This window comes from Hemiscyllium ocellatum, chromosome 1 (assembly GCF_020745735.1).
Source record: "Hemiscyllium ocellatum isolate sHemOce1 chromosome 1, sHemOce1.pat.X.cur, whole genome shotgun sequence".
NCBI classification, from domain to species: domain Eukaryota; kingdom Metazoa; phylum Chordata; class Chondrichthyes; order Orectolobiformes; family Hemiscylliidae; genus Hemiscyllium; species Hemiscyllium ocellatum.
Window position 1 is genome coordinate 44,459,475 of NC_083401.1, and position 15,789 is coordinate 44,475,263.

The 15,789-nt window shown below is 42.7% G+C and overlaps 1 protein-coding gene across 1 annotated transcript in view; it reads left to right on the top strand.

Annotated features, from left to right (window-relative positions):
* The first annotated feature begins 3,405 nt into the window (after window positions 1-3,405).
* The window catches only part of poli (polymerase (DNA directed) iota), a 76,796-nt gene continuing 64,412 nt past the window's right edge, over window positions 3,406-15,789 (top strand). The window contains exon 1 of the mRNA XM_060829060.1: window positions 3,406-3,614. Within this exon, the coding sequence (XP_060685043.1) occupies window positions 3,455-3,614 (160 nt within the window). The 5' untranslated portion in view covers window positions 3,406-3,454. The remainder of the gene's footprint in view (window positions 3,615-15,789) is intronic.

Sequence of the window (15,789 nt, forward strand, 5' to 3'; positions counted from 1 at the left end):
GAAATATCAACTCTTTTCTCTCCTTACAGATGCTGCCAGACCTGCTGAGATTTTCCAGCATTTTCTCTTTTGGTTTCAGATTCCAGCATCCGCAGTAATTTGCTTTTAACCAGTGCACATCTTGGTTTCAGATTGAACAAGTGGCTGTGGCATTAATGAAGTGCTCCAGATACCGATCAACTGCCACAATGCTTGCAATATTTTTGCAGTGGCTCACCTATGCTATTTGGGAAAGTACTTCACTATGGTGCATCTTGATGAAAAATCAATGTGAGGAAATGAATAGTATGCCAACAGTAATAACATTTAAGAAATACAAAATAGAATGGAATGAATTCCTGTGAACCATTTGTGTTGTGAATTGGATAGGTTGGGAATTTGCAGGAGCCTGTCCAAAATAATGTGAGATTTGATGGGTCTATTGCCTTGAGCCAATTCAATACTCTCAAAACAAAAACCAAGAGTTCAGAGCAGATTTTATTCCATGATATTGCAAAACACATATAATGTTAGGATATATGGGAGATTAACATATCTAGTGACATATATCCTGCTCTAACATCATCCAACACATTCCTCAATCTGAATCTCACAGCCAGACATAACCTTCTTTCTGATCTTGGAGCATAAGGTTACCTGTAAAGGATTGCATTTGATACATTGTTGACACTGTATGCTCTTGCAGGTGATATCCAAATATTTTTTATTCTTAATGAAATGTTGGTCCCTGGTTCTAGCAGCATTTATTGTTGATCCTTAATTTCCCTAAAGAAGATTAGATTAGATTAGAAACCCTACAGTGTGGATGTTTTTTTTAAAATAGTTTTCTTGAGCCACAGCAGTTCATGTGGTATAAGCAAACCCACAATGGAGGGAGATCAAGGATTTTTATTCAGGGACAAAGAAAAGATGGTGATATAGTTCCATCTAAGGATGCTGTGTGTCTTGAAGGGGAATTTACAGGAGGTGGTGCACAATTGGCCTTTATTTCAGAGGAAATGGATTATAAAAAAAAGAAAGTGGAGTTGAGCCTGAATTGAGATCAAAAATAACCATATGAAATGGCAAAGCAGGCTCAAGGAGCAGAATTGCCTACTCCCACTCCTCATTCTTATGTTCTTGCCTTTGCTGTCAGTCTCCCATGTTACAAAGTTTTAACTGATATGAAAATGGTGAGAGTGTAAATTCTACAAAAAACAGTGGGAGTCATTGCAATAATAAAAACAACACACTGAAGATACTGGAAATCTGAAAAAAATACAGAGAAAATGCTGGAAAAACTCAGCAGTCTGGGAGCATTTGTGGAAAGAGAAACAGATTTAACATTTTGAATCCAATATGACTCTTCTTCAAACTGAAGAACAATCGCTGATCCCTAACTATCCTTGAGAGTATGGCAGTGAGTTGCCTTCTTTAACTGCTGTGCTTAAAATGACGTGGTGTGGTGCAGGTATATTCACAGTGCATATTGGCACATTCAAGCAGTCTGTCACCGCACAACATCCAAGCTCAGACTTGACCAAAATATCAGAGGATGGGCATTGCCTGTACAAACACAATCCTTAATACACAGAGCTTTTCAAAGAATAGGAAAGACAACTTGATAAAAGAATGGTGAGAATATGATTGGCACACCCCTTTCCATAAAACGGCAAGAAGTGAAATTTCTAGACTTGCTATCTGTCCTCATCAGACAAGTCAATCAGAAAGATGTCAAATGGAGGTTGCAATACTTCCCAATAAACGAATGTAACTTATTAGGGATATTACCTCTCTGGCTTGTCCCACACTTTCGTATAAGAATCATTGACAACAGCCAGTATACCAAAACAGTTAAAGAAATAAAATGGAATTGAAATCTAATTGAAACATTCACTCATTAATTTAAATTTTATGTATTTAAATAAAGAGGGAGGAAAAACTAAAAAGGTGAAACAGACAGCACCTTCCAAATATGCACTTAGCTGAAATCTAGGCTGCATATAAGTAAGAAACTTTTGTCAAAAGGTCATTGGCCTGAAATGTTAACACTGTTTCTCACTTCAAAGATGCCAACTGACCCAAAGAGTATTTCAAGCATTTTCTGCTTGGCCTGCTTTGGATCAAGTTAGGAAGATCAGCGTTGATAAGAGGTATGGCAGGACTACAAGTTCAATGGGCAACCCATAATGCAATGAAAAATTTAAAATAACAATACTTGCATCTGTGGTATCATGAACTAAAGCATTGTTTAAAGATTGAGCTGCAGAAAACATTTGCTGCTGTGGAAACAATTCTGCTTCATTGTCAATTACTGCTGCTTTTTACCACAGGGTTATCGCGTCTGTTCCGAGAACTGGATTATTTCCAGGAAACACCTCAATGTCACAGTTCAACCTCTTTGTCAAAGGGGCTAAGAAGTAAGCTGAAAAAGATGCTCTGCACAAAGATCTTTACCTTTACATTTATTAATATTTTAACCTATATTACCATTCCAACTACATTCATTTAACGTTGTCTGGAGTGATCACATTGGCCTGATGTAGAATTTGCTGGCAGCTATCACAGGGACGCTTTATTATAATGTCTGTTTTACTTTCTAAAGAAGAGTCATAGTGAACTCCAAACATTAATTCTGTTTCACTCCATAGATACTGCCAGCCCTGAATTTCTCCAGTATTATCTTTGAGAATAGGGAGTATAGAAGAGAGTTAGAGTTTTTTTTGATCTAGCACTTTTTTTTCTCTTAAATGCCCTAAAGTGTTTGTTATGTCTACAAACCCCTGAAATATTGTCCTGGTGGTTTTATGGTGCACCCTGTCTTGCCAGGAATTGCTCCTTGCTCTTGTTCAGTTCTGAGTCATAACCCATGGAAAGGGAAAACAGCACACTGACCATGTATCAGTATGTGCTACAATGCAAAGTGAAGGCCACGATGTGTCACGAAATGAGTTACTCTGTTGAACAGAGGTATTTTGGTTGAAAAAAAAGTTCAATAATTTAAAATCCGTCCACTGTCCATTTTCAAATGGAGCTGCAGTGACTCAGGCAGAGTTTAAATCCTGCAAATAAATATGTTCGCGGTTGGATGCTGGAAATCTGAAATTAAAAACAAGACATCCTCGAGAAACTCAGCCGAATCGGAAGCATCTGCGGACAGCAGAACAGAGTGAGCGTTTCGAGTCCAGTGTGACCCTTTGTTCAGAATCTCTTGAGTTTCTCCAGCATTTTTCTGTGGTTGTTTCAGTTTGAATCCTCTCTCGATGACTAATCCAACTCCAACAAGACTTCACTGAGTTTGAAGTAATGCGTTTTCCGATAAAGCTTGTAACCATGCCAACATTATACTTTACAGTAAAGTGCGTCAAAGATTGCAGTGGTTTGGGGGCATATTTTGGTTGTCCACCTCATATGGTTTGCGGCTTGATTTATTGTGGAGTCGGTATCCTGCAATGTCTCAGGATTTTCATTAATTATGGAGTTCAGTGAATATGAGTTAGCAGACAACCCTCGCTACAGTTTACAGGAAGAGGAGGAGGAGGAAGATGAACGGGAATGGTGTTGTGCAGTTGACTACGTTGACAGCAGCCCTGTGTCTCCTGCTCCTGTTGCTGCAGCAAGCAGTGACTTGACAGGTACTAGTGAAACTGAAAGCCAACGTCATTCTGTCTGCCAAATTGGAGGCTCAAAATATAGTGCCTCGTATTTGAATTGTTATCTTTAGCCAATTGCAAACCAAACAATGGCAGTTTACAGGGCGGGTTCATGGCTTCAGTTGGAGTCTAGATTAGAGTGGTGCTGGAAAAGTACAGCAGGTCAGGCTGCATCCGAGGAGCAGGAAATTTGATGTTTCAGGCAAAAGCCCTTCATCAGGATGCCTGCAGAGTGGAGAGATAAATGAGAGGAGGGTGGGGTTGGGGAGAAAGTAGCATAGAGTACAATAGGTGAAGGGGGTGGAGATGGAGGTGATAAGTCAGAGAGGAGGGTGGGGGAAGGTAGCAAAGAGTACAATAGGTGAATGGGTGTGGGGAGGAAAGTGATAGGTCAGAGAAGAGGGTGGAGTAGATAGGTGGAAAGGAAGATAGGCAGGTAGGACAGGTCATGAGGGTGGTGCTGAGCTGGAAGTCTGGAGCTGGGGTGGGTTGGGGGAAGGGGAAATGAGGAAACTGGTGAAGTCCACATTGATGCCCTGGGGTTGAAGTGTTCCGAGGCGAAGATGAGCCGTTCTTCCTCCAGGCGTAGGGTGGTGAGGGAACGGCGGTGGATGAGGCCCAGGACCTGCAAGTCCTCGGCAGAGTGGGAGGGGGAGTTGAAATGTTGGGCCACAGTTTATTCAGTTGAGAAATGTATGTTGCTGATGATGAGATGGGTGTGAGGAAACACTTGTTGAAAACTGACGAGTCGCCAACAACACATGCAGGACATGTCTGGAATTCAAATCAAATGTTGATTTTCAGAAATGAATTTTGATGTCTGATTTTGATCTGGTCCAACATTGGGCAAACAGCACTTGCCATTATTGACCAGGGTATCCGGAAGAAAATGTGTGATTAACTAACATTCTGGATGGATGAAGGGGCATTACAGGAATTGCTTCTTGCTATTTTATAAGATGAAACAGATTCAGATCCTTAGGATGGGGCTGTTTTCCCTGGAGTGTCGGAGGCTGAAGGGTGACCTTAGAGAGTTTTATAGTTAAGAGGGGCATGGAAGGGATAACGTAAATAGATAAAGTATTTTCCCTGGGTTGGGAGGAGTCCAGAACTAGAAGGAATAGGTTTAGGTTAAGAGGGGAAATATTTTAAAAGGATCAAAGGGGCAACCTTTTTATGCAAAAATGGCAAATGTATTGAATGAGCTGCCTGAGGAAGTTGTGGAGGCTGGTCCAATTACAGTATTTAAAAGGCATCTGAATGGATACATGAATAGGAAGGGTTTAGAAGGATATGGGCAAAGTGCTGGCAAATGGGACTAGATTAATTTAGAATATCTGGTCAGCATGAACGAGTTGGACCGAAGGGTCAGTTTACATGCTGTACATCTCCATGATGTGTGATCCCTCATAATAGGTGCTGTTAAGCTATTTGTCCAGATGCAATATGTGACAATTCTGATGTGTTCCTAGGGGGATATCTGCACTATCCTACTTTGTAGCAGTGACCACTAGACAGTCATCAAGGATGTAGCACATAGCTAGATTGTACGAGGGTTGAAATTATACCTGGGGGAGATGGTTGAGTAGTGGCAATATTAACAGTTCCAGGAATCTGTAGGCGCAGGCTAATTTTCTGGGGATAAGGATTCAATCCTACCCAATTAAGACATCTACAGTGTAAAGCTAGTATCAGTAATGGTGGCCATTATGACTCCAATGTTGCACCAATATGGTTGACACTTAACTGGTCTAGTAAGCCACTTGGTTGAAGAGAAATTAGGGATGGGTTAAAAATGGTGCCCTGTAAATAAACAGCCTGATTACTCAGCTCTTTCACAGGTTCAGTAATGTGCCTTTTATCAACTGAATCATCAAGGATGCCTTTCCGCCTTTTTTTAGATCTGAGGAGCAACTGACTTCTTTAATAAGCCCCAAAGTTGCACGCAAAACCATTTTCGAATTTTGTTGTAGCAAAGTGAAAATGAAGGCTCAAAACCTATCCTGCAGGACGCAATTATGACTAAGAACTGACAAACTAATTCAGGAAATTGTGGCTATTATGGTTGTGGGCTCTGTCACAATACAAATTGAAAAATTGTTTTGATACATTTTAGATCCATCTCTTGGGGGGGGGGGGGTGAGTAGGGAGTTTAGCTTGGTGCTAATGGGGATTAGAGTCTTTAGGTTGAGACGCAATATTCTGTAAATTTGGCTTTTAAAATTGCATAATATGCATGTGGATTTTGATGATAACCATTGCAATAATGGTGTTAGCTGATGTGTTAACACTTTTTAATTGCAAAGTTAACACTTTTAATTACCAGCATCACTTCCTGATAGCTATCTATGTAGTTAGTAGTCAGTTGATTCCAGCAGATTGTCAATTTGTCTGGCAGGAGCTAGTCTTCTAGAAGATTAAACCATATTTTATTCAACCTCCCATGAGATATGAAAAGCTTTTTTAAAATTTATTTTGTATTTTTTTTACATACAAACTGCAGTGGTGAAATAATAGAAGGGAATTTGGAAGACAAAGATAATATGTGGGGAGAAAAAGAGGGCAGGTAAAATCAAGGAAAACCCAAAGATGTTTTCTCTGGATATTAAGAGCAAAAAGGTAACAAAAGAAAATGGAAAAAGTTTATCTATTTCACTTCCAATTTCCATCCTGCACTCACCTTTACCTGGTCCATCTCTGAGTTCTCCCTTCCCTTCCTTACCATCTCTGAGTTTAGGCTGGCCATTAATATGCAATACAAACCCACCAACTCCCAAAGTTATCTTGACTGTACATTCTCACAACCTGCTTCCTGCAAAGACTCTATTCCATTCTCCCAGTTCCTTCACCTCTGTTCTGATGATGCCAACTTCAACAAGCAGACCTCTGAAATGTCCAACTTCTTCCTCAATTAAGGATTCCCCCTCACAGTGGTTGGTAGCACCCTCAGCCGGCTGCGACTCATCTTCTGCACTTCGGCCCTCAACCTCTCGCTTCCCTCCCACAACAGAGATAGGGTCACCCTCATCCTCACCTACCATCCCACCAGCATCCACTTCCAAAGGATCATTAGCCACCATCTCCGCTACCTTCAGCGTAATGCCAGCATCAGATATTCCCCTCCTCGCCCTTCTCAGCCTTCTGCAAGGTCTGTTCCCTTTGCGGCACCTTGGTCAACTCCTTCTGCACTCCCAACACCTCCCCACATTCCTGAGGCATCTTACCATCCACGGCACTTCCCCTGCAATCACATAACATGTAACACCGGCCTGTGTACTTCCTCCCTTCTCATTATGCTCAGCCCAAAGCACACCATCCAGGTGAAGCAGCATTTACTCAATGTAATCTACTGTATTTGTTGTTCATAATGTGGTCTCCTCTACACAGAGGAGACTAGCCTACTTTCTATCTGCAAAAAATGACTCAAAGTTTCTGGTCTCTTGCTACTTCAATACACCACCCTGTTCCCTGGCCAACATCTCTGTCTCGGGCTTGCTGTAGTGCTTCAGTGAAGCTTAGCGCAAGCTGGAGGAACAGTATCTCATTTTCTGCTTGGTTGCTTCTGCAGCCTTCTAGCCTCAATATCAACAATTTTAGGACTTGAGCACTATCTCCCATTTCCTTACCATGCACACCAGGCTTGTCATCACATGGGCTTGAATCACTAACAGCCCATTGTCAGCTGCTTGTGGTCCCCATGAGCAGCTCTTGATTCTCCTAGGTTGACCGTTATCCATTCCTTTGTCTGCCCAACTGTTGTTCTCTCTCTCTAGGCTGCACTTTTTGTTGGATTCTCTCCCCCCATCTCAACACCATCTTTAATAATGTATACCAACCTTTTCCTCAGCAATCCGCATTCCTGATGAAGGGCTTATGCCTGAAATGTCGACTCTCCTGCTCCTCGGATGCTACCTGACCTGCTGTGCTTTTCCAGCAACAGTCTCGACTCTGATCTCCAGCATCTGCTGTCCTCACTTTCTCCTTTTCCTCACTACAGTCAGTCATGAAGAAGGGTCACTGGACCTGAAACGTTAACTCTGCTTTCTCTCCTCAGATATTGCCAAACCTGCTGAGTTTTTCTAGGAATTTCTGTTTTTGTTTGTAACTAAAGAAGAGTTGACCCTATGGGTTGAGATGTGCATGGTAATTTTTGCATGATGCAGAAGATAAAGGCAGGGTTTTAAATGAGAACGTTGTTCACATATTCATAATGCAAACATTCTAATTAAAGAGGAGGAGTGTGAAATATTAGACACAATATGCATAATACAAAAGGAAGCAGTGGAGAGACTGACATCCTTAAAGTTGGCAACATCACCATGGAAGCCTAAGGAATTAACAGATGCTCTGCAGATCATTTTCCAATCCTCACTTGATGAAGATGAGATACCTGAAGATTAGAAGTTTGCAAATGTTGTACCATTGTTGATCCAAGGTGAGTGGGATAGTATCACCAGTCGGTCTGATTTTGGTGATGGGCGACTTAATAGTATGAATCCTGAGACACTGAATAGACCGTCACTTAGAAAGGCACTGATTTGTCAGGGATTGTTGGCATGTTTGTGTTAGGGGAAGGTCATGTCTCATTAACTTAATTAAATTTTTTGAGGAAGGAACAAGAAAGAAATAGTTGCTGCATAGGTTATCCGAGCAGAAGGGTTATTTTTGGAGTTGTACAGGACTTTGGTTAGGCTGCAGCTGCAATACTGTGCATTTCTGGCCTTTAGGACTATAGGGACTGATGTGTTTGGCCTGGCAGGGGTTCTGAGGTGATTCACTAGGATGTTGCCTGGGATGGAGCATCTTAACCATGAAAAGAGGCTGGATAAGCATAGATTTGTTTTCTTTGGAGCACAGAAGTTTGGCAGGAGACCTGATATAGGGGTATAAGGTTTGAGAGGCATGGACAAAATGGATAGAAATTTCTGCCTTAGTTGAAGAGTTAATAGTAAGTGTTTCAAGTTGAAAGGCAGGAGATTTGGGGGAACTTGAGGATAAATGTTTTGACTGAGAGGTTGGTAGGGGTCCAGAATGCACTGCGTGGGAGAGTAGTAGAGGTATTTAAAGTACTTGGCTAAGTGCATGGAATGTCATAACATTTAAGGCAATGGGGCCTAGTGCTGAACAAAGGGGCTACTGTAGATTTGGTGTATTTTTGGCATTGCAGACTTAATGGGCCAACAGGCCACTTCTTTACAAAACGACAAAAAAGCAAAGAACTGTGGATGCTGGAAATCAGAAAGAAAATCAGAAATTACTGGAAAAACTCAGCAGGTCCTGCAGCATCTGTGGAGAGAAAGCAGAGATAACATTTCAGGTCCAGTGACCCTTCTTTAGAAAAAGGTTGCCATATGCTGAAGAAGGATCACTGGACCCAAAATGTTATCTCTGCTTTCTCTCCACAGATAGTGCCAGACCTGCTGAGGTGTTCCAGCAATTTCTGATTTTGGACTCTTTTTCACTGTATGATTGGCATACATTAGGTGCAATGGATGTTGTCTATGTGGATTTTTGTAATGTGTTTGACAAGATTCTACTTTGCAGATTGGCCAGGAAAAAAAATGCTAATGGGACGAAGAGAATGTGAGCATTCAATCCAAAATTGGCTCAGCAATAGGAAGAATAGGGTAATTGGTAATGGATGTTTTTGCAAATGGAAAATGGTTTCTCATGCTGGGTATCTTGCTACTTGTTTGTTAATGTATGTAGTGTACATTAATGATTTGGACTTAGATTGAAAAAATTTTAGATGACGCAAATTTAGCTGTGTGGCTGAAAGTGAAGAGGAAAGTTCTTGATTCCAGAGGTGTATCAATGATTTGGTTGACTGAGCAAATGGAATTCAAAGTGTGAAGTCACGCATTTGGGGAGTGCAGAGAGAGCTATGGAGGTAATGACAACAGACCATTGACAAGTTGGTGGAATGACCAGATGAAGTTCAAGACAGAGAACTGGGAGGTGATTCACTTGGTTAGAAGAACAATGAAAGGCAATACAAATAAAGGATACAATTCTAAAGGATATTCAGAAGCAGAGTGAACAGTTAATTGAAGGTGGCAGGATAGGTAAAGAGAGCAGTTAGTCGGTGTTCTCAGCTTTATTAACAGGAGCATAGAGGACAAGAATCAAAAAGAGTGGTGCTGGAAAAGCACAGCCAGTCAGGCAGCATCCAAGGAGCAGGAGAGTAGATGTTTCAAGTATAAGCCCTTCATCAGGAATGAGGGGTGTGGCCCAAGGGGGCTGAGAGATAAATGGGAGGAGGTTGGTGCTGGGAATGGGAATGCAATATGTAGGTGGAGGTGGGGGGGGGGGGATGGTGATAGAATGGAGGAGAGGGTGGAGCGGATGGGTGGGAAGGAAGATGGACAGGTAGGACAGTTCAAGAGAGTGGTGCTGAGGGTTGGATCTGGGATAAGGTGGGGGCAGGGAAAATGAGGAAACTAGTGAAATCAACATTGATCCCGTTTGGTTGGAGGGTGCCAAGGCAAAAGATGAGGCAATTTTCCTCCAGGCTTTGGGTGTCAAGAATTTGGTGGTGGAGGAGACCCAGGACTTGCATGCCCTTGGCAGAGTGGGAGGGGGAGTTGAAGTGTTCAGCCACAGGGCGGTGGGGTTGTCCGGTGCATGTGTCCCAGAGATATTCTCTGAAACGTTCTGCAAGTTGGCGTCCTGTCTCCCCAATGTAGAGGAAGCCACATCAAGTGCAACGGACACAGTAGATGACATGTGTGGAGGTGCAGGAGAATCTCTGTTGGATGTGGGAGAATCCTTTGGGGCCTTGGATGGAGGTGAGGAGGGGAGGTGTGGGCACAGGTTTTACCGTGTGGTGGAAAGGAAAGGTGCTGGGAGTGGAGGGTGGGTGGTTGGGGAGCGGGACCTAACAAGACTTATGTATTCTCGGTAATCCAAGATGGAGGACAGGAAAAATTTCTGGCTGTTAGAGCTGCTCTTTCTTTTGAGGTGTTTTAGGTGTTGGAGGTGATTTCCTCAAATTCCAGGAACAGCAATTACTGTTTTATATGCTGTTGCATTGTTTTGGAACTTTGTGAAAAAAAAGTCAAAACAACAGCACTTTTAAAAGGGAGAAGAGCAGACAAAGGAAGCAAATGGTGAGGACAGTGCAGGAGAGAGAGAGAACCTGCACAGTTACTGCCTTTGCTGTTTGAATTCGTGTATCGCTGGACATCGGAGTGCATCTGGGAAAATGAACGAACAGTGAAGTTCACAACTAATGTTGGAGGAACTGTTGTGCGAAGTTCACAGCACAGAATCAGATAAGTTAATCGTTGTTTTAAGTCTGTCCAAGAGAAAGGCTGCAGTAGTGGGTACAGTGGATTCTATCTTGATTATATGTTTTTGGAGATAAGTCTCTTGATTAAACTTAAAATATAATCCATAGCTATTAATTTAACCTGTGGCAGTGTTTGTAGAGGAATAAGGTAAACACAATGACTGCAGATGCTGGAAACCAGATTTTGGATAAGTGGTGCTGGAAGAGCAAGACGGTGTTATTTTCTGGGTCTATAGATTGTGAAGGAGCAAAAATGGCCTTTACAGTGATATGTACTTCTTGTCAGATGTGGGAGTTTAAAGAGAGTTTAAGGGTTACTGCGGATTATCTCAGCCATAAATGCTGTTGGATGCGAATCTTATCAGATCAAGTGGATCAGTTGGAGAGACAAATAGAAGTGATGAGGAATTTGCAACAGCAACAGTATGTGATGGATGGCAGTTATAGGAAGGGGGAAAAGTCTCAGATACAGTCAACTAGATGGGTTAGCTCCAGGAAGGGTAAGAGAGGTAGGCAACTAGAGCAGGAGTCTTTTGTGGATATACCCATTTCAAACAGGTATGCTGTTTTGGAAAATGTAGGGGGTGATGGATTCTCAGGGGAATGTAGCACAAACAGCCAAGTTTCTGGTATTGAGACTGATTCTAATGCAATGAGGGGTACGTTGGCTTCCAAGAGATCAGTTGTGTTAGGGGATTCTGTAGTCAGAGGTACAGACAGGCTTTTCTGTGGCCGTCAGAGAGAAAGCAGAATGGTGTGTTACTTCCCTGGTGCCAGGATCAAGGATGTCTCAGAGAGGATGTAGAATGTTCTCACGGGGGAGAGGGGCCAGCAAGAGGTCATTGTCCACATTGGAACCAAAGACATTGGAAGGGAAAAGGTTGAGATTCTGAAGGGAGATTACAGAGAGTTAGGTAGAAATTTAAAAAGGAGGTCCTCAAGGGTAGTAATATCTGGATTACTCCCAGTGCTATGAGCTCGTGAGGGCAGGAATAGGAGGATAGAGCAGATGAATGTATGGCTGAGGAGCTGGTGTATGGGAGAAGGATTCACATTTTTGGATCACTGGAATCTCTTTTGGGTAGAAGTGACCTGTACAAGAAGGATGGATTGCACCTAAATTGGAAGGGGACTAATATACTGGCAGGGAGATTTGCTAGAACTGCTTGGGAGGATTTAAATTAGTAAGGTGGGGGGGATGGGACTCATGGAAACAATGAGAAAAGAGATCGATCTGAGACGGGTACAGCTGAGAACAGAAGTGAGTCAAAACAGTCAGGGCAGGCAGGGACAAGGTAGGACTAATAAATTAAACTGCATTTATTTCAATGCAAGGGGTCTAACAAGGAAGGCAGATGAACTCAGGGCATGGTTAGGAACATGGGACTGTGATATCATAGCACTTACGGAAACATGGCTCCGGGATGATCACCTTATTGAGATTGTATTATAGATTCCCCAATAGTCAGAGGGAAATTGAGAAACAAGCTTGTAAGGAGATCTCAGCTATCTGTAAGAATAATATGGTGGTTATGGTAGGGGATATTAACTTTCCAAAAATCGACTGGGAATGCCATAATGTTAAATGTTTAGATGGAGAGGAATTTCTTGTGTGTACAAGACAATTTTCTGATTCAGTATGTGGATGTACCTACTAGAGAAGGTGCAAAACTTGACCTACTCTTGGGAAATAAGGCAGGGCAGGTGACTGAGGTGTCAGTGGGGGAGCACTTTGGGGCCAGCGACCATAATTCTATTTGTTTTAAAATAGTGATGGAAAAGGATAGACCAGATCTAAAAGTTGAAGTTCTAAATTGGAGAAAGGTCAATTTTGACGGTATTAGGCATGAACTTTCCAAAGCTGATTGGAGGCAGATGTTCACAGATAAAGGGAAAATGGGAAGCCTTCAGAAATGAGATAACAAGAATCCAGAGAAAGTATATTCCTGTCAGGGTGAAAGGGAAGGCTGGTAGATATAGGGAATGCTGGATGACTAAAGAAATTGAGGGTGTGGTTAAGAAAAAGAAGGAAGCATATGTCAGGTATAGACAGGATAGATCAAGTGAATCCTTAGAAGAGTATAAAAAAAGTAGGAGTATACTTTAAGAGGGAAATCAGGAGGGAAAAACGGAGACATGAGATAGCTTTGGCAAATAGAATTAAGGAGAATCCAAAGGGGTTTTACAAATATATTAAGGACAAAAGGGTAACTAGGGAGAGAATAGGGCCCCTCAAAGATCAGCAAGGCGGCATTTGTGTGGATCCACAGAAAATGGGGGAGATACTAGATGAATATTTTGCATCACTATTTACTGTGGAAAAGGATATGGAAGATATAGACTGTAGGGAAATAGATGGTGACATCTTGCAAAATGTCCAGATTACAGAGGAGGAAGTTCTGGATGTCTTGAAACGGCTAAAGGTAGATAAATCCCCAGGACCTGATCAGGTGTACCCAAGAACTCTGTGGGAAGCTAGAGAAGTGATTGCTGGGCCTCTTGCTGAGATATTTGTATCATCGATAGTCACAGGTAAAGTGCTGGAAGACTGGAGGTTGGCAAATGTGGTGCCACTGTTTAAGAAGGGTGGTAAAGACAAGCCAGGGAACTATAGACTAATGAGCCTGATCTCGGTGGTGGGCAAGTTGTTGGAGGGAATCCTGAGGGACAGGATGTACATGTATTTGGAAAGGCAAGGACTGATTCGGGATAGTCAACATGGCTGTGCGCGTGGTAAATCATGTCTCACAAACTTGATTGAGTTTTTTGATGAAGTAACAAAGAAGATTGATGAGGGCAGAACAGTAGATGTAATCTATATGGACTTCAGTAAGACGTTCAAAAAGGTTCCCCATGGGAGACTGATTAGCAAGGTTAGATCTCATGGAATACAGGGAGAACTAGCCATTTGGATACTGAACTAGCTCAAAGGCAGAAGACAGAGGGTGGTGGTGGAGGGTTGTTTTTCAGACTGGAGGCCTGTGACCAGTGGAGTGCCACAAGGATCGGTGCTGGGCCCTCTACGTTTTGTCATTTACATAAATGATTTGGATGCAAGCATAAGAGGTACATTTAGTAAGTTTGCAGATGACACCAAAATTGGAGGTGTAGTGGACAGTGAAGAGGGTTACCTCAGATTACAACAGGATCTGGACCAGATGGGCCAATGGGCTGAGAAGTGGCAGATGGTGTTTAATTGAGCTAAATGCGAGGTGCTGCATTTTGGGAAAGCAAATCTTAGCAGGACTTTTTCACTTAATGGTAACGTTCTAGCGAGTATTGCTGAACAAAGAGACCTTGGAGTGCAGGTTCATAGCTCCATGAAAGTGGAGTCACAGGTAGATAGGATAGCGAAGAAGGCGTTTCGTATGCTTTATTTTATTGGTCAGAGTATTGAGTACAGGAGTTGGGAGGTCATGTTGCGGCTGTACAGGACATTGGTTAGGCTACTGTTGGAATATTGCATGCAATTCTGGTCTCCTTCCTATCGGAAAGATGTTGTGAAACTTGAAAGGGTTCAGAAAAGATTTACAAGAATGTTGCCAGGGTTGGACGATCTGAGCTACAGGGAGAGGCTGAACAGGTTGGCACTGTTTTTCCTGGAGCGACGGAGGCTGAAGGGTGATCTTATAGAGGTTTACAAAATTATGAGGGGCATGGATAGGATAAATAGGCAAAGTCTTTTCCCCTTGGATTGGGGAGTCTAGAACTAGAGGGCATAGGTTTAGGGTGAGAGGGGAAAGATATAAAAGAGACCTTAGGGGCAACTTTTTCAGGCAGAAAGTGGTATGTGTATCGAATGAGCTGCCAGAGGATGTGGTGGAGGCTGGTACAATTGCAACATTTAAGAGGCATGTGGATGGGTATATGAATAGGAAGTGTTTGGAGGGATATGGGCCGGGTGCTGGCAGGTGGGACTAGATTAGGTTGGGATATCTGGTCGGCATGGACGTGTTGGACTGAAGGGTCTGTTTCCATGCTGTACATCTCTATGACTCTTTAAGACAGTCATGGAGGGAATGGTCTCTGTGGAACGCAGATAGGAGTGGGGAGAGAAATATATCTGTGGTGGTGGGGTCTGTTTGTAGGAGGCAGGGATATACCGCAGAGCAAGTGATATCGCTGGGCAAAAGACGATTATGATGCGATTAAGCAGGATTTAGGATGCATTGAATGGGGAAGGAAACTGCCAGGGATTAAAATGTGGAGCTTATTCGAGGAACAGCTACTGTGTGTTCTTGATAAGTGTGTACCTGTCAGGCAGGGAAGTAGTGGTCGAGCGAGGGAGCCGTGATTTATTAAAGATGTTAAATCTCTTGTCAAGAGGAAGAAGAAGGATTATGTTGGATGAGACGGGAAGGCTCAGTTAGCGTGCTTGAGAGTTACAACTTAGCCAGAAAGACCTAAAGAGATAGCTAAGAAGAGCCAGGAGGGGACATGCAAGATCATTGGCAGGTAGGTTCAAGGAAAACCCTAAAGCTTTCTATAGGTTTATCAGGAGTAAAAGAATGACTAGAGAAACATTAAGGCCAATCTAGGATAGTAGTGGGAATTCATGCGTGGAGTCTGAGGAGATAGGGGAAGCGCTAAATGAGTATTTTTCGTCAGTATTCACTCTAGAAAAAGACAATGCTGTTGAGGAGAATACTGAGCTGCAGGCTATTAGACTCGACAGGGTGGAGGTGTTAGCAATTCTAGAAAGTGTGAAAATAGATTAGTCCCCTGGGCTGTATCCTAGGATTTTCTGGGAAGCCAGGGAGGAGATTGCTGGCCATTGATTAGATTAGATTACTTACAGTGTGGAAACAGGCCCTTCGGCCCAACAAGTCCACACCGACCCCCCAAAGACCAACCCACCCAGACCCA